This window comes from Agelaius tricolor, unplaced genomic scaffold (genome assembly GCF_023055355.1).
Source record: "Agelaius tricolor isolate 1412-34295 unplaced genomic scaffold, bAgeTri1.0.p SCAF_6, whole genome shotgun sequence".
Classification (NCBI taxonomy): Eukaryota; Metazoa; Chordata; class Aves; order Passeriformes; family Icteridae; genus Agelaius; species Agelaius tricolor.
The window spans coordinates 25,862,629-25,883,810 of NW_027269266.1; the positions used below are offsets into that span (position 1 = coordinate 25,862,629).

At 39.8% G+C, this 21,182-nt stretch overlaps 2 protein-coding genes across 3 annotated transcripts in view; one reads left to right on the forward strand and one right to left on the reverse strand.

Annotated features, from left to right (window-relative positions):
- The first annotated feature begins 5,652 nt into the window (after positions 1–5,652).
- LOC139591018 (wnt inhibitory factor 1-like) lies at positions 5,653–13,163 on the forward strand. The gene is made up of 5 exons (XM_071429091.1): positions 5,653–5,908; positions 8,739–8,834; positions 10,606–10,710; positions 11,106–11,201; positions 12,750–13,163. The coding sequence occupies exons 1-5, from the start codon at positions 5,752–5,754 to the stop codon at positions 12,857–12,859; spliced, it is 564 nt and encodes a 187-aa protein (XP_071285192.1). The 5' UTR covers positions 5,653–5,751; the 3' UTR covers positions 12,860–13,163.
- Positions 13,164–16,504: 3,341 nt separating this feature from the next.
- The window catches only part of VWDE (von Willebrand factor D and EGF domains), a 37,876-nt gene continuing 33,198 nt past the window's right edge, over positions 16,505–21,182 (reverse strand). Inside the window, exons 29-31 of one of the 2 annotated variants that reach the window (XM_071429090.1) lie at positions 20,520–20,615; positions 19,861–19,964; positions 16,505–18,758 (exon numbers count right to left, since the gene is read on the reverse strand). In XM_071429090.1, the coding sequence (XP_071285191.1) occupies positions 18,738–18,758; positions 19,861–19,964; positions 20,520–20,615 (221 nt within the window). In that variant the 3' untranslated portion in view covers positions 16,505–18,737. Of the gene's footprint in view, positions 18,759–19,580; positions 19,965–20,519; positions 20,616–21,182 lie in introns of those variants that run through there. The other variant, XM_071429089.1, reaches the window with a different exon arrangement.

Consider the following 21,182-nt stretch of genomic DNA (forward strand, 5'->3'; position numbering starts at 1 on the left):
TCTAAATGCCAGGCTGAATAGAATTCAAGGTAACCTTGGAAGTAACCTTGCAGCATCATTCCCTTTTATTTGCCAGAATAGGGGTTCTGATACTACAGTACTGACAAAAATAAAGAGGTTTCCAGGTGGCTCTAAAAGAAGCTGGATGTGATAATTAGGTGTCTTGCAGTCTTGCTTTAGCTGGACTTTGGTCCTTAAGTTATTTTTGAGTATTAATCAAAGGTTTGGGGTTCCACTGATGGCTATCTGCTCAGCATGTTTCAGATGGTGCATCTACAGAATGGGGCTGATCTCAACACCTTTAGCATCAGCAGAAAATCCCTCAATTAAGGTGATACTGACCTTAGCTCAAGTTAAATTGGGTGTTATATTTGTGCAGAGATTTGGTCTCTCCTGGTTGCAGTGACTAACCAAGGTGGCCTGCAGTGGAATGTTAGGGCCTTGTTTTATAAAATTGCAATTTTGAAGTAATACTTTATGTTTGTGAAATAAGAGAAGGAGTCACTGGTCTACTGGCTCTGTAGATATTGAAGGTCTCTTAGCTTAGACATCACCAAACTATCCTGAAAGATAGAAGCAGTTCCAACAACAAAATAAGGTTACTGCTGAAAGCTGTGCTGTTTACCAAGCAGCAAGACAAGTCTTGATCTTTTTTCTCAGTACTCTTTAATGGGCAGAAGAAATGTTGTTTCTTTTCCTGTCAGGCAATTTACATCCAAGATTCAAAAGAGGGAGTAGTGACTGGGTGACCTTGACTTGCACAGAACAAAGCTTCAAAGAGAGTTAAACTGTTTCGAGTGAGCCTGGCTGGTCTTTTCACAATACTCTTGTATGGCTCTGGGTTACCCAGAGTCCACAGGCACAGATTTATTCTGCACTCTAATTGCAAATGCCTCCATAAGGTTGGCAATCTGAGAGATTTATAACTAATTGCAATTCTTGAAGTGTTAATTCGGAAGTATCTCACTAACAAATACCTTTTCCATGTTTCTATCTAGTAAGCAAGATAAATCTGTGAACAGGCACTTCAGTGCACATCAGTCTTGCTGACTAAAGCTCATGTATTGAGAGTTTGTTATGTGAAGAAAATTACTTATTAGAGTAATGGTTTTGAAGTTGCATACAGGGCTGGCATCATTTGGATTAATGTATTAATTTCATATAAATAGGGTTTCATATTATGGTACCAGGGCTAGGTGCACTAATGAGGACAATCTGCATATGCAATCCACAGAGGCCCCTAATTTTGGACACCAAGAAGAGATGTGCCTGGCAGTTGTGAATGAATGTTTGTACATAGCCTGTGCATGTATAATATTTCTGCTCACTTAATTCACACATGGGCATGTTTGAAAATAAACCCATATATAATTTTCCTTCTTTTAGCAGAACTAAAGTGACTTTCATTGAAATGCCACTGAAGCCCAATTCCACTGGAAGACAGATCAGTATTCAAGCTGTCAACAAAAAGACTGATGTTGGTCATAAGTCCTATTATCTGACAGCCCTGATGTGGGCTTGAGTTGAGATACAGCTGTGATCAATGCTACTTAACTGTACCATTAACTGATGGCTCACTCACACATGGTAGAACAGAGACCAAATTATGCTGAAAAGCACTTATAAATGGGGTTTCTACCTGTGATGTGACACTGATAAACAAAGCATCATCTCTGGATGACATATTTTTAGGTGTACTTAAGCACAGCACCCAGTGCAGCTGTTACAGTGCAGTGCTGATTGTGCCAGAGCTTGGAACTGCACATGCTGCACAGGGCTAGTAAAGAAGCAGCTGTGTAATACACCTTCTAACATTACCTCTCATCCCAGCAATTCCAGTTGATTACTGAGATACTGACATTTTATAAGGTGGTTGTGCATCACCTCTGCACAAGCACCCTCTAAGGTTTTGTATCCCAATTTCTAAGCTTACTGTTTTCTTAGAAGTTACTACAACTGAGAAGCGGTTGTGCTGTATTACAGCTGGCTGGCTTATAAATTCCCATGGCATGTGAAGATCTGAGCTTGAACTTCCTGAGTGTTTTTCACACTGAAATGAAATAAAACTCTTTGAAATAGGCAAGAGAGGTGTGGACATGCTCTAAGCTGGCCAGAAGTGGTGGTGACTTCCCACAGGACTCTTGGGGACCCCAGTTTTGTACCTGCTTTGCCTTGGATGGAGCAGAACCCCAAGCTCCAGGTGAGCATCCTTATTCTCATAATGTACCACTCCACAGAGTACCTTAACTCTGATTACAATGGAGAGTTCATTTCTTCCCTGTCTTCTTCTCTGGAGTGGACAGCAGCATCCCTCAAAAGGCTATTACCTATTGCTATGATACAGTACATCAGGAGGAGGAGAACACAAAATTGAGCCCGTGAATGTCCTACTGCTAAAACTGCCTTATTTTAGTTTTATTTTGAAAAGAAGTATTAAATATGACCATTATGACAATAGTGAATGAATCTTAATTCTCTTTGTCTAATTTTCTACTTAAAAACTTCATTTTTTCAAACTACCTGCTGGGTTTGGTTTTGCTTTTTTTTTTTTTTTTTAATCAGATTGTTCTTCTAAGGCTAAAGCATGTTGGATTGTTGGATGCCTGGAAGCATTTCTGTTTTCAGTGAGAACCTCTGTTAACATGATTCAATCATTTATAAATGCAGACATGCATTCAGCAAATTTGATAAGCCCTGAGATGAATTTAGATGCACAAAAATGGTGAAATAGCCTAATCCTTCCTACAGAAGATAATGTTTAAACAAATTTACTTCATTCAATGAAACACCTGGGCAAGCTTATTTAATATAGTCTTTGCATTTAATTATCCTCTCTGATGGGGCACTTCCCATATTTCAAAATATGATTATTTTCTTTGGTAATAATTATTTTAAGATCCTCAAAGGAAACCAGGAGAGAAATAAAAAGGGGGTCTTAATTAACCTGAGCCACCAAAAGTCATCTTGCTGGAATAGAGAAGATGGGATATGGAACTGAAAAAAAAAAGTGCTTTAAAAATCATGAATAATGAAGAATAGCTCTTAAAATCTGAAAAGAATTCTATATGAAGAAGTTGTTGCTAGGCATTAATATCAGAAAGGCACACTTCTACATAAACCTGTCTTACAGAGGAAAGACAGTAATGGAAAAAATATTTCTGTGAAGAAATCAATATGCACAAAATTATTGGCAGAAGTCAAGGAAGTGCAAAATTATGATATACTCAGAGAACAACACAGCCTGGATTCAGTGTCTTCAGTTCTTTTCTCATTTTGCTCTTGTGGGGATGGCATAAAGGCAGCTATTCCTTTTGGGAAGAATTTATTCCACAATATATTTCTGGCAAGTAGTTTTACTAAAAGTGGTTCACTGCATAATCCTATTACTCCTGTCCTTGCAAGAAGGAATACTGCATGTGAGAACAGGAGACCCTGCTCTCCTCACCACAGCTGGAACTGCAATAGGAATGGGGTTTGGATGTTCTTATTCTAAATAGCAAATCAACACACTATGGCAATTTATGCATGAATAATTAAATCACCAGGGCTTCTTGCTTCATCATTACTACCTGAAAGGATATTTGCTATGTGGGTTTGCACAGGACAAATGTATGTATCCTCTAAATGTTTCTTAGGTTGCCTGGGCACAAGAAAGAGGGAATTGTGCATGTTTTAGGCAATTATTCAGTGTTATACTTTCAGGTTACTCTTGTTTAATCATGTAATGGTATTTTGCTGCTTGAAAGTCTGAATGCAGTCTTGCAAAGATAATGTTACATGTGCCTTAACCTTTGCAAGAAGCCAGACAGCACCTCATGCTATTGGCAGCAGATTTGCCTTGTATTCTACTGCTGCTATGAGCTGTATGTTCCACACTCTGTAGGTGTGAAAAGGGATTGAAACCAGTTTTACAACGAAGTACCTTTGGCTTTTATTCTGTCAATTACAAGGCAGTCACACAAATTTTAATTTCCAGTCAAAGTGAAAGCAGTTACCAAATCATACTCCTGCTTCATCTGGAAAACAAATTGAGCTGTTTTATGCCACTTGCAAAAGTAATTCAAAGTCAACTCTCACAGTAAACAACAAGACTTGGTTTTCCCTTAGTTTTTCAAAAGGCATGAGGTTTATTTCACTTTTCTGCATATACTTTGTGTAGGTGCTTATAATCTCTCTTTTTCACTACTGCTCATTCCAATTCATCTGAAAATGCATTGTTGGGCTGAGTCTTGCTGCTGAAAGTGTGTGTTTTCTCTGGGAAACTTTTGAAATTATAGGAAATGCTTGTGAAATATTGGAAATAATAAGAGAAGAAAATGTTTTCTGATCATCTATGTTTGTGTTCTTTGCAACAGAAAGATTTTCATTATCAAATTGAAATATATTGGTATTTTGTCACAGAATTGTACTCAAGCCATTCCCAGAGACAGCATGGCAAGGAGGAAGACCAGAGAAGAGCAGTCAATATGCTCAGAGGACTAGGGTACCTTTTCTATAAAGGCAGGCTGAGAGCTGTGGCTATTCATCCAGCAGAAAATAATGTTCTGGGATGAATTTAGAGCACCTTTCAGTACCTAAAGGGACCACAGAAGAGCTGGAGAGGAACTTTTGACAAGGACATGGAGTGACAGGACATGGGCAAATGTCTTCAAACTGAAAAAGAGTAATTTTAGATCAGATAAAAAGAAGAAATTCTTTACTGTGAGGGTGGTGAGGCACTTATACAAGTTGCCCAGAGAAGCTCTGGATATCGCATCCCTGGAAGTGTTCAAGGCCAGGCTGGATAAGGCTTTGAAGTGGAAGGTGTGCCTGTTCATGGCAGGGGTGCTGGAACCAGATCATTTTTAAGGCCCCTTTCAAACTAAGCCATTCTATGATTCTATGAGACCCATATTCCTCTCCTCTGTCAGGTGGCAGTGAGTTCAGTCTCTAAGTCCTCTCTCTGAAACCCTCCTTTGAATATCATGTCATGATATTTACATATGGCGCCTTTAAAGATGGAAATGTATAGAAATCAGAGTCTGTGGGGTCTTAAACAGGGCAGGAGTTCAGAGCTGTGCTGTCCTGGAGATGGTGGCAGGGCCAGCAGATGTCAGGCATGCCAGCAGGCCGGGTGCTAAGGTGGGCTCCTTGTCCAACACACCTGATGTTGGACCTGGCAGTTGTTCCTCTGCTGTTGGAGGCCTGTGGACCTGCAGATAAATCACAGGATCAGTCAAGTTAGAAAAGGCCTATGAGAAGATTGAGTCCAATCTATGACTGAACCACCACTACGTGCCACATCCAGTCTTTCCTCAAACACCATGAGGGATGATGACTCCACCACCTCCATGGGCAGCTCGTTCCAATGTCTAGAAACCCTTTCTGTGAAGAAATTCCTCCTAATGTCCAGCCTAAACCTCCCCTGGTGCAGCTTTACAGTATGTCCTCTTGTCCTGTCCTGTCGCTGGCTGCCTGGGAGAAGAAGCCGACCCCCCCACCCGGCTCCAAACTCCTTTGAGGGAGCTGCAGAGGGTGACAAGGTGACCCCAGGGCCTCCTTTCTCGCAGTCCCGGCCGTGCTGGGGTCCCGGGCGCTCGGGGGGGCACGGGGGGCGGCGGGCGGGGAGGCCGGCGCTGAGGAGGAGGAGGAGGAGGAGGAGTGGGAGCGGACTGAGAGGGTAAAAGCGAGAGGAGCGTGAGGGAGCGGGGCTGAGAGGGCAGCGGGCGGAGAGGAGCGGGACGAGCCGGGGCTGCCCTGCCGGGCCGGGCCATGGCGGGGCTGCGGCTGCTGCTGGGGCTGTGTCTGTGGGCGCTGTGCCCCGGCCCGGCCCCCGCCTGCAGCCCGCGCTGCCGGCACGGCGGGCTCTGCCTCGCCGACGGCTCCTGCCTCTGCTCCAAGGGCTACGAGGGCGAGCGCTGCCAGCAGGGTAAGGCGGGCCGGGGCCAGCACGGTAAGGCAAGGCGGGCCGGGGCCAGCAGGGTAAGGCAAGGCGGGCCGGGGCCAGCACGGTAAGGTAAGGCGGGCCGGGGCCAGCAGGGTAAGGCGGGCCGGGGCCAGCACGGCAAGGCGGGCCGGGACGCGGCAGGGACGGGCACAAGCCCTGGTTCGCTCTGTCCTGCCAGCCCCCCGGCCAGCAATCCCTGCGGGAAGGGCTGAGGAGATCGGGTTTGGATCAGGTGTGAGGCGGGTGATGAGGTGCCGGAGAAGACCTAAAGGAGGCGAGGTGGAAGAAGAGAGTTAAGGCACTCTTTGGTATCACACAGTGATAGCGAACTGATGGAGCACAACCAAAAGCCAGCATGAACACCTCACGTTAGTAAACCGACCTTGCTGTCGGAAATGGCCGTGGGTCCATAGAGAATTTTTTGCCGCTTGGGTGTTGGGTAAGAGGTCACTCGCTGGACAGGCTTTGGTGTTTTATTCCTCCTACTGCTTTAACTGCGTGCTTAAATCCTTCCCTGTAAGTATTTAAGGAATCACAGAATCAGTCAAGTTGGAGAAGGTCATCTGGTCCAGCATCCCTGCCCAAGCAGGGTCATCCTAGAGCACAATGCACAGGATGGGATCCAGATGGTTCTTGAATGCTTTTAGTCTTAACAGCATTCTAAACCACAGCAACATTTAATTATTATCTATAAGTACAATTAGTCAGGACTACTCACTAACAAAAGCATCAAAAGAGTGTGTAGAAAGTAGGCTGTTTACTGGGTTTCTTTTTATTTGGAATACACTATGCTTTTAAAAGTACTGTTTAGTTCGTGGATGTTACCTGACGCACAGAGTCATTTGTACATCCCATTTCCACTGTAGGAGGTGTAAAGCTAGGGTGGAGTCTGTTCCTGTTGGTTTCCATGGAGAGACAAAGTATTTTTTGAAAATGCCACCTAATATGCAAAAGCAAACTCAGGAAGAAGAGTTTTAGTTTAAACCCTGTTCAGTGTTACATGTTAGATTTCTAATTTTCTTGTTTAAAAGTTTAACTGTAGGTCTTGTGGCTATTAAATGCTAAAAAATCACTGTGTCAGGAGCTCCTTTGCTTTGGATGTTGTCCTATGTGAAGAGGTGATAAAATTGTACAATATTTGTTTTAATTTTCAATGTTCTTCATTTAAAATGTGATTTATGTTTTTTTAAGTCTGAAATGAGATGCTGAAAATTTCGTTCAGCACTGTAATGGTTCATGGAGTGTTGTTTCATTTTGAGGCTGAGGATAGCAGGTGGTGACAAATACCGTACAGCTAATGTGCTCTGTAGTGGAGATTAAAAACTATGCTGTATGAACTGTTTCAAAAACTGTTGGTTCCTCCACATTTTGGGGTTTAGAGGAGAGGTGAAATATTGGTGGAGAGGCAGATCAGTTCTTGAACTAGAGAGGTGAACTGTCTGGAACTGTTAAGGAAACCACTGAAGCCACCTTGTGCTTGTAAGGTCATTAACGTAGGAAACAAAATGGATAAATGAAGCTTCATCCCTTGTTCCATCAAAAAAACCAAACTGAAAACTGTGTGAAATAATACAGAAACAAAATTTTTCTTAAATCAGGAGCTCTTGTGTGACACTTCCCAAGAAATGAGAGCATCTGGTAAAAGTTATGGAGAGCTGAGCACTGACTTTTTTTTTCATACATCTCTGTCCTTTCTTTGCCTGCTAGTATTCATTCTGTGGGTAATAATGTGAAAAGTCCTCTATTCTTCAATTGGCTTTCTTGGGAGTGCAGTAAGTAGGTAAGGACAAAATCAGGATGGTGTTACTCATTGTTCATCTTTTTTACTTTTCACCCATCCAGTCAAAGAATAAGTAGAAAGCCCATCTCACAGCAGCTAACTCAGATGAGACTCCCAGACACAGATGGGTTTCCAAAACCTGTGTGTGAATAAACAAATGTTTTCTCAGACAGCAGAGCTGATTCAGGGATGATTATGACTTGCAAAGAGTCTACATGATAGGTAATTAATTTGCAATCTGAGTGGATTTATCCAGAATTTTGCAAAATTGAGATTTTTATTCATACCTTATCAAACTAGTCCAAGCTGTCAGCAATAAAAAAGTTTCAGGATTTATGATGATCATAGATGCTTTTCTCCCAACAGATTATTAGAGTTATGAGAAAAGTTAAGTTTATCTTGGATGCTTGCTAAACAAACACTGTACATTTCAGAAAGGTTTCTGAAAAGCCAGCTGAAGCAAAAAAAAAGGGGAAAAATGAGTGTGGGGGAGAAAGAAATCCTGACTTACTTCTGGAGACATTTTAGAGAAGAGTTATAAGGAAGAGAGCATGTAGTTTTTCTGAAGATGAATGTAGGAACCCAGTAAAGAGTAAAAAGTCTGATATTTCATCTTAAGAATCACATGATGCCTCTCAAGTTGCAACATCTTTTTATTGAATCGTTTATTCTTATTACCTATTTTCCGTTATTTCTCCAGTTATCAAAAGCTTTTTTGGCAGTTCAGCTGTGTTCCTGTTTAATATGGGTCTTTCTTCTTCCTGTTCTGTCCAGGCCCAAAACCCCTGGCCCCTTAGTTTTGAGTCTTTTGCTTAAGCTTTTGATAGTGTGGTGGAGTCCTCTCCGTGCAGGGAAATGATTTCACCTTATCAGAAGTGTAAGATGACGTGGCAGATATATCTTAGAAAATATTAAGACAAACCGATGAAAATATAATAATTTCTTATGTATAAATGTCTTATGTATTTAAGTAGTAACTTTAGTAAGATTCACCAATATTTATCCAACCTTTCTTTGTTGTCTGTCTTACAGCTACCTGTTATCCAAAATGCAAAAATGGGGGAGAGTGCCTGCGGCCTGGAAAATGCAGATGTCCTCCTGGATATGGGGGTAGATACTGTCATAAAGGTAAGACCCAAGGAAGTAATAGCTTGGAAAAACAAGGAGTTTGAAAACAGACTAAATTAATTTAGGATGCCTCAAGTCCTGGGTTTAACATACTTTGAAATAATGACCTTGATTCTGTAAATCTCTGACCTTACTATCAAGACATGCATGGCCTAGAGGATCTGCATGCTTGCAGGAGGATGGGATGGAGTACACATGCTGAAATGTGGTGTGAGAATCTGAGTGAATTTTTTGCCTTGGAAAATACCCTTTTTATGTGCTATGTAAATATTCCATTTAGTAAATATTCCATTTAGTAAATATTCCATTTAGTAAATATTCCATTCATGTAGTATGTGCAAGATGGTAACATTGAGGGCCAGTCACTGAGGATATGTGGCAATGTATTGTTGAGAGGTAATGGGAGATGACAGAGAAGGTGTAGCAAAGATCAGTTTTGATGGTTTTGTGAAGTCTGTTGAATATATGCATGGATTGGAAAAGGCAGTCCAAGAAAACACTGTTGTACATGTACAAACTTGTGGTGTGGTGCAATGTGCTATTACAGAATCTCACAAAATCACAGACTGGGCGAGGTTGGAAGGGACCTCTGGAGGTCGCGATTTCCAAGCTCCCTGCTCAAGCAGGGCTATCTAAGCCAGCTGCTGAAGGCAATGTCTTCATGGCTTTTGAATAACTCCAAGGACAGAGACTCCACAATTCCCAGAGCAATCTGTACCAGCATTTGGTCACCCTCTCTGTGAAACCTGCTGATGGTTTCCTTGTCCTTAATGTGGCTGGAAATGGTTTCCAGAGTCAGCCCTTGTATTACCTCACAAGGAGCTGAGGTGGAGCAGACCAGCCTATAGTTCTCTGGGTCCTTCTTGCCCTTCTAGAAGACTGGAGTAATATTTGCTTTCATCCAGTCCTCATGCACCTCTCTCTGTCACTGTAATGGATCAAATGCAATCAATATTAAATACATTAACTTACATTGTGTCACAAAGTAATATGCAAACAAGCAGTGAAGAACTTTTCCAGCTGTGCTGGATTTGACTTGCATGTTCTTGCTTGTTCAGTATTTGTGCCAAAAATTTGTTAGCTGAAATTGTGCTCAATACTTGTAGTTGAACAAGAGATTTGGATGTTTAATCTCTGAATTATCAAGCAGACATCCAAACTGTCCATCTTTACAGTGAAGGATAGTTGTTTTTCTTCAATACAGTGAAGGTGGTATAGAATATACATTCATGCTTGTGAAAGGAAGCATTTGATTGTACAGAATAGTGATTGTACTCTCCACAGTTGATACCAATCATATGTCTGCCATAAATAATACTTCATTAATGAGGCCTTCAGGGCTTTGGTGTGTAGAACAATTCTGAAATGAGGAGGCTAACTCAAGTATTTGGCCTTTGGGAAGGCACTGCTTAACTTGACTGTAGTCATAGTTTCATTTGTCAAAGTAATATCCTCTTCTCTTCTTCTTCTTGTTACATGTAGGTCCTGTCAGGTAAGGAAATACGTGAATCCTTCACCACATGTTATTGGCTCACCAAGAGTGATTTGGCAAGTTTGATACCAATATGCATGTTATTAGTTCCTGTGGTGTAGCTGGTGAACAGTGGTGTTACTGGTGGGATGCAGAACAGTGCCTTGCCCTGAACAGTTGAAATTTTAGTTTTTGCAGATGTGATAAAACAAGTAGTTGATGCCAGATGAGCTGTTAAAAGACAATTATCTGAAGTCCCATGCTGCTTCTGAAATGCCCAATGTACGCTGTTTTCCACAGTAAGCTGTGAAGGAGGCTGTCAGAATGGTGGGGAATGTGTCTCTGTCAATGGAGTCGTGAAGTGCCTCTGTGCTTCTGGCTGGACAGGATCAAGATGCCAGGAAGGTGGGTGTCTATATTCATGCAAATATTTATATTCATTCTAAAACTGCAGTAACAAAAACATTTTGAATGCATTAATGGAAATGTCATTGCATTACTACAGAAATGAGTGACCTACATTATGGATGCTTACACAGATAAAATAGTGTGAAAATATTTTGCATTAAGGTGTACAACTGTTCACATTTAAACCAAGATTCGTTACACAGTACCTTTTTTTTTTTTTCCATTTCCATGATCCTAGAAATGCTTTTGGAGTTATACCAGTTGAATATCTGGCCTAGAAGAAAATGTGTTTTGCCATTTTGACTTGTATCATCCTGAATCTTTCATTCTGTCAGGATTCTTTTACATCAGTTTTAAAAATCCTGCTGACTTACCCACTCTTTTCCTTATAGCAATTTGTCCTCAAGGTTGTCGGAATAATGGAGCTTGTGTGGCTCCTGGGATTTGTAGCTGTCCAGCTGGATGGGTCGGTAGAGCATGTCACTTAGGTAAATGACTTCTGGCATTTTTCATTTATCCTTTCCTCTGCTTGTTTGATTTACCAATCAAAGTGTTCAAATCTTCAGGGCCTAACAAAGCTTCCAGGGAAAGTATCTTAGAATAATAACTGAGAGCTGCTTCCACATACTGGGGCTCTTGCAAGTATGTACAGGGAGTAGATGGCTGTTCAATTTGGTCAGAAACACATCACTTTTTCACTTTGAAAGAGATTCAGATTTTGGTTGTCACCAAATTAATTACTTGGTATGTTTCGTTGGTATTTCTGAAATATTGTTTGTAAACTGAGAACCCAGTATAAGGAACTGAAAATTACAGAAGTACTATTGCTACTGATGTGGGTTAGAAGATTCATTAAACTTTATAGACATTTAAAATTTAAACTTGCTTCTTACTTTGAGGATAAGTTGATAGAATCAACTCCATGTGTTCTTAGAACTCTGAAAGCTGCCTACTAATCAGGATTAGTACTGGCACTCTTGCTGAACAACCACTTCCATTTTCACAAACTTTGATTCACAAAAGCAGGTGATTATAAAGTCTTTAATCTTTGCTTCTTGGGCCTTGTATGCTTGTAACAGCACTGCCCTGATGCTAAAGGCAATAATCCTGAGACTACAAAAGGCAAGGTTTTCTTTTTTTGCTCTCTGAAAAGACCCTTGTGCAAACGTTGGTTTTGAAATGGATATTGTGGGTTCAGAGTCTCTGGATTAAGTCCTCCGCATCTGATATTTTCTCATGGCTGCAGGCATGGCTGTGGCACTAGATTAGCTAGTGTTAGTTCTTCTGCAATATAGATGGTCCAGCAAACATTAACAAGTAATATTTTGATATTCCCATTGACCATCAAAATGGGTTTATATTCATCGGTGTATTGAGATAGAGGGTGATATTAAAAGCCAAGTGTGAGAGTTGCAGAGACTTAGAGAATACTTAGCTCCCTGCAGCTGCAGTAATGGCAGGTTCTTAATGTCAGAATAATCAGCTCCCAAACTAACTAGATCTGCATCAAATTTCACTTATTTTGTGTACATGCTCATACATGAATTGCTGCCCCTGGCTTGTCAGCTGAACTGGTGTGTAGCAGGGGAGAGCTGAAACTGTGCCCACTCAGCTCTCCTCTGCTCTTGTGGGGGAAGAGGAGGGCACTATGTGAGACACTGCTAGGATGAGGTGATTGTCTCCTCATGGGTGTGGATCCAAGCACTGGCTTGAATAAGTTTCAGCAGGAAATTTTATTGGTCTCTCACTTTTATGGGGGTATCCATCTCAAAAAAAGCCTGTGCCTTAAAGAACAGAAATTATAGTATTTTAAAAGGGAAATGGAGCATGAATAAGACTAGACCGCGCCTGTATTCCAGTGAAGGCCACAATGCCATAAATTGAGAGACATTGCTTTTCAGTTCTTCCATTATGCTTTTATTTATACTGTCCCAGTGCAGTCACCAGGGAACAATTCTGCCACTGCAGTGAGACAAAAAGAAAAATGATCCTGTGTTGTGCTGAAGATATGCTGTGTATCTGGTGTCTCATTTCAGCTCTGTGCAAACTGCCCTGCCAGCACGGAGGGAAATGCATCGCTCCAAATGTGTGTAGATGCCGACTGCCATACTCTGGGCCACAGTGTGCAAAGAAAAGGAAGGAATGAAGCAACTTCAGCCAAGATAATCTGCATTTCTGCATTTTTTTTTTATGTGACTATACAGAGAGGAAGACTGCAGCAGTGGGGGACCTTAAAATAAACATGGCAACTTGATTTCAGACAGCTTTTTGTCCTCACTATATTAAGTACATGCTCTTCTATATGAAAGAAGGTATTGCTGATTGTAAGAAAGTTGTTACAAATATCCAACTGTGCGCAGTGTACGACACCTTTTCTCCTCATTTTTTCTTTACAAGCAAAAGTATTATTCTCGATTGATACACTTGAAATAAAATTTTCCTCAAATCAAGTCAGAATAGATCTATGCTCTTCTTTTCGATTTTTTTCCCCTTTGACTAAACTTACTGTGTTATATAATTACATTTTTTAAAAGCACATGAAACAAAAAGCCCTCAATTCACATCATCAGAAGTGAATACTAGTTCAAATAAAATTTGCCTTGAGACTAAACAGTTGCAAGAAGAAACTTGCAGAGTTTGCATCTTCCTGGAACATTACCAGACTGCAAAGCATCTTATTTAAATCATGGTTATCACTTTATGTCTGCTTTCTGTCCCTCCCCCTCCAATCTGATCTGGATCTCAATCAGCTAAACAGTGTTTAAAAAAAAAACCAACAACTAGCACTCCCCCACCAATTTTTGTTCAGTCAATTCTGCTGTTACTTTCTAAAAGCTTAATCCATGCTGATACTCTGAGAGTTCTTATCTTGACTACTTCTAAGTCATATTATCTGATCATTTCTCAACATCTAATTATTTCTTTTCCTTACTCCAGTGAGACAGGGAAATGATTTTTTTCTTCTGGAGACATTGATAATTCTATGCTATTCAAGACTGTGTTGTTCTGGGAGCAGTATAATGGGAGGCTGCAGACTAGCAGTGAGGAAAAGCACAGGATTTGTGCCTGTCACAAGTCACATGTGTAGGGGATGTTGACGTTATCTTCTGGAGATGTTCCTGTTTGGCTTCATTTAGGTTTTGCAGCCTTTTGAATGGGCTGCAGAACGGACTGAGTCTCCTATGTTCATTGTTCCTTGTCTCATTTGTGCTGGTTTTGTATGGCACTGTTGAAGAAGGCTTTGCCAAAACATGCAAACTGAATCAGTGAACTTTCCAAATGATGCTCAATCAGTTTTTACTTTTTCTGAGAGATTGATATTCATTGTCTTCTAGATCTAACTGGAATTTTTTGTGTGTGTGTGTGAGAATTTCAGCTATGCATTACTTTTTGTTGGAACAACATTTTAACAGTGTTTAACTACCAGAACATGTAGCTCTCATGGGCAGTGACTTAGGTGGACCTGTTTCTCCTGGGATTACAATCCACTGAGCAAAGAGGGAAAGGTAATGGGGTCTTCTCAGTTACTAGTCTTCTTTACAAGAGGGTGCCCAAGCATGCAGAGGGCAATTGAAAGGCAATGGTTTAGTTCCTGAGACTCCTGTTTCCTGTTCTGAGCGATTGCATAGCTGAGCTTTCTCCTGGGCTTGCTTTGGAGGCTCAGAGGAAACCTGCTGCAGAGATGTTGTGAAGGATTTCCTGCAGGGACACGGCATAACATAAGAGGAATGCACATTTTTGTGCTGCTTTTGCTGGGATACACTGGCTATTGCAGACCTGCTGGTGAAAATTTGTTTCTCATGTGGGGAAAATTATTTCCTTAATGGTTCTGAAGTTTTATAATGATGATGAGGTTGATGATGCAATTCTGTGTCATAGTCCACAACATCAAGCCATAATTTAGAAATTCAGGAGTTAGGCTGATATATATATATATATATATATATATATATATAAAAATACATAATATGATATTATAATATATCTTATATTATAATATACCTTAGGTGACATACTGTTTGCCAAGGAATGAAAAAAATTACTTGCACCAGACCCAAAATTTAGAATAAATAATCAGTACAATAGAAATACAAAGAAGCATAATATCTCAGTATTATTCCCAAAAAGACTGACTTCTACTAATAAAGACAAAAGTGACAGTAATAGTGACTAGAAGCTGGAAGAAATATTAGCCTTGTCAGGAGCAAGAGACCAGAAGCAGTCGTTGAAAGATCTGTAATTGGTGTTTCTGAACAGGCCAAAACAAATGCTAATTTAGTTTCCTGTTTAGAAATGATTGAAGTAAGCAGTAATTTGATGCCACAGAGAATGCAATGACATATTTCAGAAATACTACTTGAACATAGCACCATCTACTGGCTACAGTGTTCTTCATGGTTTTGGGTTGTTTTTTTGTTTGTTTTAAGAAATATTTCTTCTTATAATTCAATTAAACTTCAAGTGAGTTTAAAAGTGATTTTTCTAGTTAGTTAGAATCAAACAATCTTAGAATGTATTATCAATGACAGTCTGTGTCCCCAGATTATTATTTCCACAGTTAAACATACTAAAAAGACTAAAAGAACTGCCAGTAATTCTTGTCTTTTGTTTGTTTTCTGCTCGGTACAGGATTGAACATACTAGTTAGAGCATGTAATTTTGGGAGATAGCTATGTCTTCCTGTGGGAGATAGCTATGCATGGAGCTCAAAGGTCAAGAAAAGCAACACAGAACATGCTGGCTCCCTTATTCATTAGACCTAACTGTAACACCTTATACAGATACTCTGGTTTTCACTAAAACAGCTGTAAAAATGTTAGGGGTATTGCAGTGGTTGCACTTTTGATACTCTGTCTTTCTAGAGTGCGCATAGAAAGGTGAGGTGTTTCTTTTTAGTTTACTTACATGCACATTTTTATTAATGTTTTCTCTTCTGCTCTAAGTGCTTCTGGCAAGAATGGATTTACTTGGTTTAGCTGTAAAATACCATTTGCTAGCTAAACTGAACTGTGGGCAGAAGTTGGTAAAGTGACCTGATATCAGTACATGACACCTTTAAATGACAGAAATTGCATAAGCAACTTTAGTTATTAGCAAAACTTTCTAAGCTCTACATTTGGGTTTGTATATGTACCCCAATGTTATGTTTTGAGAATTTAAACTTTGGACTTTTCCATTTGGACAAATAATGGAGTGGATGTAGCCAACTTTTCAAGTAATTTCAGTTTTTATACCCATTTACTTTAGGGCTTGTGCTGATATTTCTTCACGAGTTTGCTTTTGGTAAATAGAAATGTTAACTTGCTGTCTCTTCTCAGCTATGAAAATATATTATTAAATTTTCTAAAAGGAAAGAGCCTTTTCTATAGGGCCCACTTGTGGTTTTATTTTTAAATCACAGCCAACATGACTATCTGTTGTCTTCTGTGATACAAACCCTTCCTTCAGAGAACATTCACTGTACTGCATTTTGAAAGATCTTTTCAAGATTGGGGGCAAAAATCAATGTGCACTTGGGAGAATTTCTGCTGGCCTGCAGAGCAGATGTAGTACAACCAGGTAATAAATGGATGATGTACATGGGTACCTTCCAGCACTCTTTAGTGTCTAAAGAAATCAGGCAAGAAAATTCAATGAAGATACTGGTGTTATGCATAATGTGTAATCACTGCAAAATCTTCAGTTTGATACAAGCCACCCTTCATTCCTCCAGAGTGGAATTGTGTCAACTCCAACCCTTCTCCCCGCTCCCACATCCCCTAACTCTAACTGCAGGTTACAATTTCAGCAGTTCTGTTAACCTCTGTGCACAAGCCCTCTATATAAATACACATCTTGTTACACTGAGCAATTTTACTGTATTGTTGCCATTGCTTTCTAATTACAGCGAATTCTGTTTCATGTGTATGATGGACAATGTAGTAACAAAACAGTTTCAACTAATCACATAATTACTGGGCAGTTTTGAAGTAGCTATCTGGCATTTTGCATGCACTAATAATTTTTCATGTGCTTGCTGGAAAATAGCAAAAATAGCACAGCTTAGCACTGAGCATTTTTAGCTACTGTAGCAAAACTCTAGATGTGCTTTTGTTCGCACAGCTTGCATTTGGAAAATGTAAAAGAAATAATTTCTGCCTTTAAAACCATTGAAAATAAACAGCAAACACTAACAATTATAATTAAAAAACCCTTTATTGAGCCTGAAGTCCTAGAAATGCACATATATGTATTGATTAAGTTTTGTGAGTGAAGGATTGCACAAACTCATTAACCAAAGTACTATTAGCAGTGCTCCAGACAGATGTTATCTTTCTTTTTTGCACAGTACCTCTGTAACTGACACATGGAACAGCAATTATTACAATAAGAGATTATGTTATATTGGTGTGTTTGTACTCTAAGAATTTCTTCAGTACCTTATGTATCCAAAACAGTTCCAAGAGCTAGTCAGATTTTGTTCATCAACATCTTTGTGAGATGTGGGAAAGGAAGTGTCCAAGAGGAGTAGGTTTTAAATAATGTAATGGTTCCCAGATCATCAGGCTATCAGCCACATGGATGCTTGATTGAAAGAAACTATGGAAACACTGAAGCGTAAAATGCAAGTGGGAAATTGGATCTTTTTTAAATACACCAGTCAGGCACTTGGAAATCCATGAGGTATCATTCTGGAATGATGCTAAGCTCTCAAAATGCCAGCTTACTTTGCAAGATGACTTAAGAAACTATCAAAAGGTGAGGAGAAATCTAGGCACAGAGCTGCTAACAGCTATGATTTGGTAATCAGCATCCCAGAATGGCAGTAAATGGCACAATTACCTTTATTTTCTTCCTGTTCAAAATTAGTGCATATAAACTGAATATTGCTCAGGAGAACCAGAAGCCATGACGTTTATTTTTGGCTTAAAAAACCATAGCAGTAAATTTCACTGGCTTATCTAAAGGGATATTTGTGTCTATTATGTTTTTTATGTCAGAAGCTGAAATGTCCTTCTCAGCTCTAGAAGAAGATAACAGTCCTCTGTAGGAACTTTATTTTTTCAAAAACTATCTGGGAGCTGGTAGGTCAAACAGTTCATTGGAGCAATTGGTAATGGAAAAAAATCCTCTGTGAAGTCTTTACAAATACTTTCTGGCATGGTGAATATGGATGGCATGATGTACAACAAGTTTCTCCTCTTATTAGTTCCTATTTTAAGAATAAGCATTGCTGAAAGCATTGTTAAATTCTCTAAGAGTCTTGGGAACAAAATTTCCTCATATTACTGACTGCCATCTCAGACAGGGGCATAAAAATCTTACAGAGGAATAGTTCAGTAGCTGGCTCTTCAAGTTTGAAGTGATGTAAGTAATGAAGTCAAAACAGAAAAGTTGGGATCTGGCTTCTGTCTGCAAAGGCTTGTCATAGATAAATCAGAGTCATTCTAGATCTGGTTGGCTGTTAACAAGACAGGAGGCCTTGCCTTCATTATTAGTAGCCCAGGCTCAGTTCTGGTTTCCCCTCCTTCCTTGCTACTGGCTTGATGTTACAACAAGACCAATGGAAATACAAAACAAGGAAAACCAGTTCTGCTTTTTCTTCTGTCTGCAGCCAAATAATATGTATGTAAACAGTGTTTGTAAACAGGAGGTACCATCCACAAATGCAGAAGTGCTGCCTTCCTTGCTAGAGTCACCCAACAGCTGCTACAGTCTTGTTTCCTCAACAGAAATTCCATAGTCCAGTTGAATAAACTGCAGGATTTTGGGCTCAGTGATATGATCTGGGAATTCAGTGAAGACATCAGAGGCTGTGGGGTTTGTACATGAGGTAGCAAAAAATTACAGGAATATACATATGTTTTAATGACTATAAGATGGCTGTTTTGAAGCTCACCAACATTTGTGATTATATGAATCTTTTAAAATAAGGCTTCTGAATATTCCTTTCATTTAAATGACTCTGAAATTGCCTTCAACCCTTTTGCTATTTTCAAGTCTCATACATCCATGCAGCATTGCAATTGAATTGCCACACTTCTTCAACCATGATGTTTTTGTACCTTGGAGAGAGAAAACAAATATTAAAACCAGACTTTAATGAGGCAACACATTATTATGATTAAGTTTATTAAACAATTTTAATGAATCTCTGCTTGCCTGGTATGCAGAATGAAAACATTAAGTGAAACCTGGGCTTATAGTTTTTTGTTTCACAAAGAAAATGTGCCATTTTGATCAATGTATGATACAGCACTGTCTGACTGACAGTATATGTATTTTTGAGACTAAAAATATACTAACTCAGTGCAGGACACATTTAAGAAAACCTTTAAATCAAAATTATTTCTCTCTTTGGGTCACATTTCGGAAATCTATATTACAAACATTATAGTCTTACTGATATAGGACAAGTAGTTGCATGTTTTCAAAATATGTATGAGCAATTCTTTGTTTAAATTTCTGCAACAAATCTACTCATCTCTCAATTCTGCTGGCAGCACAAATGTGTCTAAATACACTGAAACTGAAAGACAAGAAACACCATAGATTATGCAAGAAGAGCAGAATGCTTTTACTTCAGACATCACAAAACAGTTAGTTGTAGCAAATGTTTAATCAAATTACTTCAGTGAGTGAGCATCAGCACTCAAGCAAGGGAATCCAACAGAAAATTGCATGACAAAGCAGAGAAATGGTCATCATTCCCTCTGATACAAAAAAGTAAAGTTATTCCCAAGTAACACTTGATGAACTGACTAGCAGTGTAGTTAGATGGGAAAAGATCAGGGCTTGACTTGATGCAAGCTAAGAAAGTCATCAGTAGGACACTGTTCCCTAAAATGAGACCAGATGCTGGAAAAGAAAATAGTGGTTGTTGTGAAGAGGACAGTTATCGATTCCTACTGCATGACAGGAGACAATCAGCTTAATTTGAAACAAAGGAAGTTTGGTGCTGAGAGCAATTCTGTAAGTATTGGAACCTAAAAATTACTGGAAAAGCTCTTAGAAATTCCATTAATTTTCCCTTGCTGCAGAGTGAAATGAAGAAATCAGACAAAATACACATTTGGTGTATAGCATGCTGCTTCACTGGACACAGGTGCACTAGTTAATTTACTCCCAAATCACTGTATTGTGATGGTGTCTTGACTCTACACATACCTGAATTTTCTTCCCACAGAGGACTCCAGTATAACCTCGGCGACAAGAGCACACGTTGGGCAGTACACATTTGCCTCCAAACAGACACTTCTGGTTGCACACAGCTAAAACAAGAGAGGTACATTTCAGGCTTTATTCATGGACACATCTTGGTGAAGGAAAAGTGGATGCTACCTCTACTTATTCTGTTTGCTATAGGAATCAAGACCTTGGAAGGTATTTTCACAAGGTAACACCCCTCAGAATAGGGACACTTAAAGGTCATGCGGAGCCAACAGTGTTCTTGTGTCTATCCCATCCCCCTTTTGCTTTGATGCAGATTTAATGTGAGAACATGCTGAGGGCATGAAAGAGACTGAGAAAAGAACATGAGTAAGGGGGTTTTTGGCACATCTTGCTATTTCAAGCTATCACAATGGCCTCTCAGGGCTTGTGCAGCAGCATACAGCACTGCAGTAAGCCAACACATACTGCCATGCTCCCAGAGTGCCATCAAATCCTTCAGGGCTTCAGAACAGAGCCATCTCTACTCTATCCTGCCTTTGGCACAGATGTGGACAAACTAAATCCAAGGTATAGGAGGATTTCTCTGCACTGTGCATGGCTGAAGCATTCTGAGCTGTGCAGAAGCAAGAGGTTTCAGGTTCCATCATTCTTACGTGTTTGACACTGGAATCCTTCCCACTGTGGAGGACAATGACAGGTACTCGGTCCAATACACTCCCCACCATTCTTACACTCCTGAAGACAGACTGCTGCACAAACATCACCAAAAGGTATGGTTATATCCCAAGTGATTACACTGAGTTATTATTCAGATTTCAGGATGCTCTCACAAGAGGTGGAGTGCTTTTCACACACAAGAGTCACATCATCTTCACTCAAATGTGTGTCTAAGGCCAATAAGATATTAAAGAAGGGAGACAACTAGAAACAAAAAGCCCTACAACCAAAACCCACATTCAGAGGTTCTGCTGTGTGACAGATTTCTACAAAAGCCTGAAATACTGAATTAGGAGAGGACAATTAAAGAGCTTTATTTTTTTCCAAATTTACCTTTCTAAAGCACACACCTTGGTGAGAGATCTTTTGTCTGTCATTTAACTGAATACCCAATGAATCAACTCAAGAATATTTGATCCAAAGTTATTTTCTATGACCCATTTGTCTGCACATTTGTCCCTGCTTATTAAACCATGATCTACCCCACAATTATTTCCATTCATTCATAGCTGACTATTTGATAATCAAATCTCTTCTCCACAGTGTTCAAGACTATCTCACCCCTGTAAGTACTGGTAATATTTTTTTTCAACAAACAA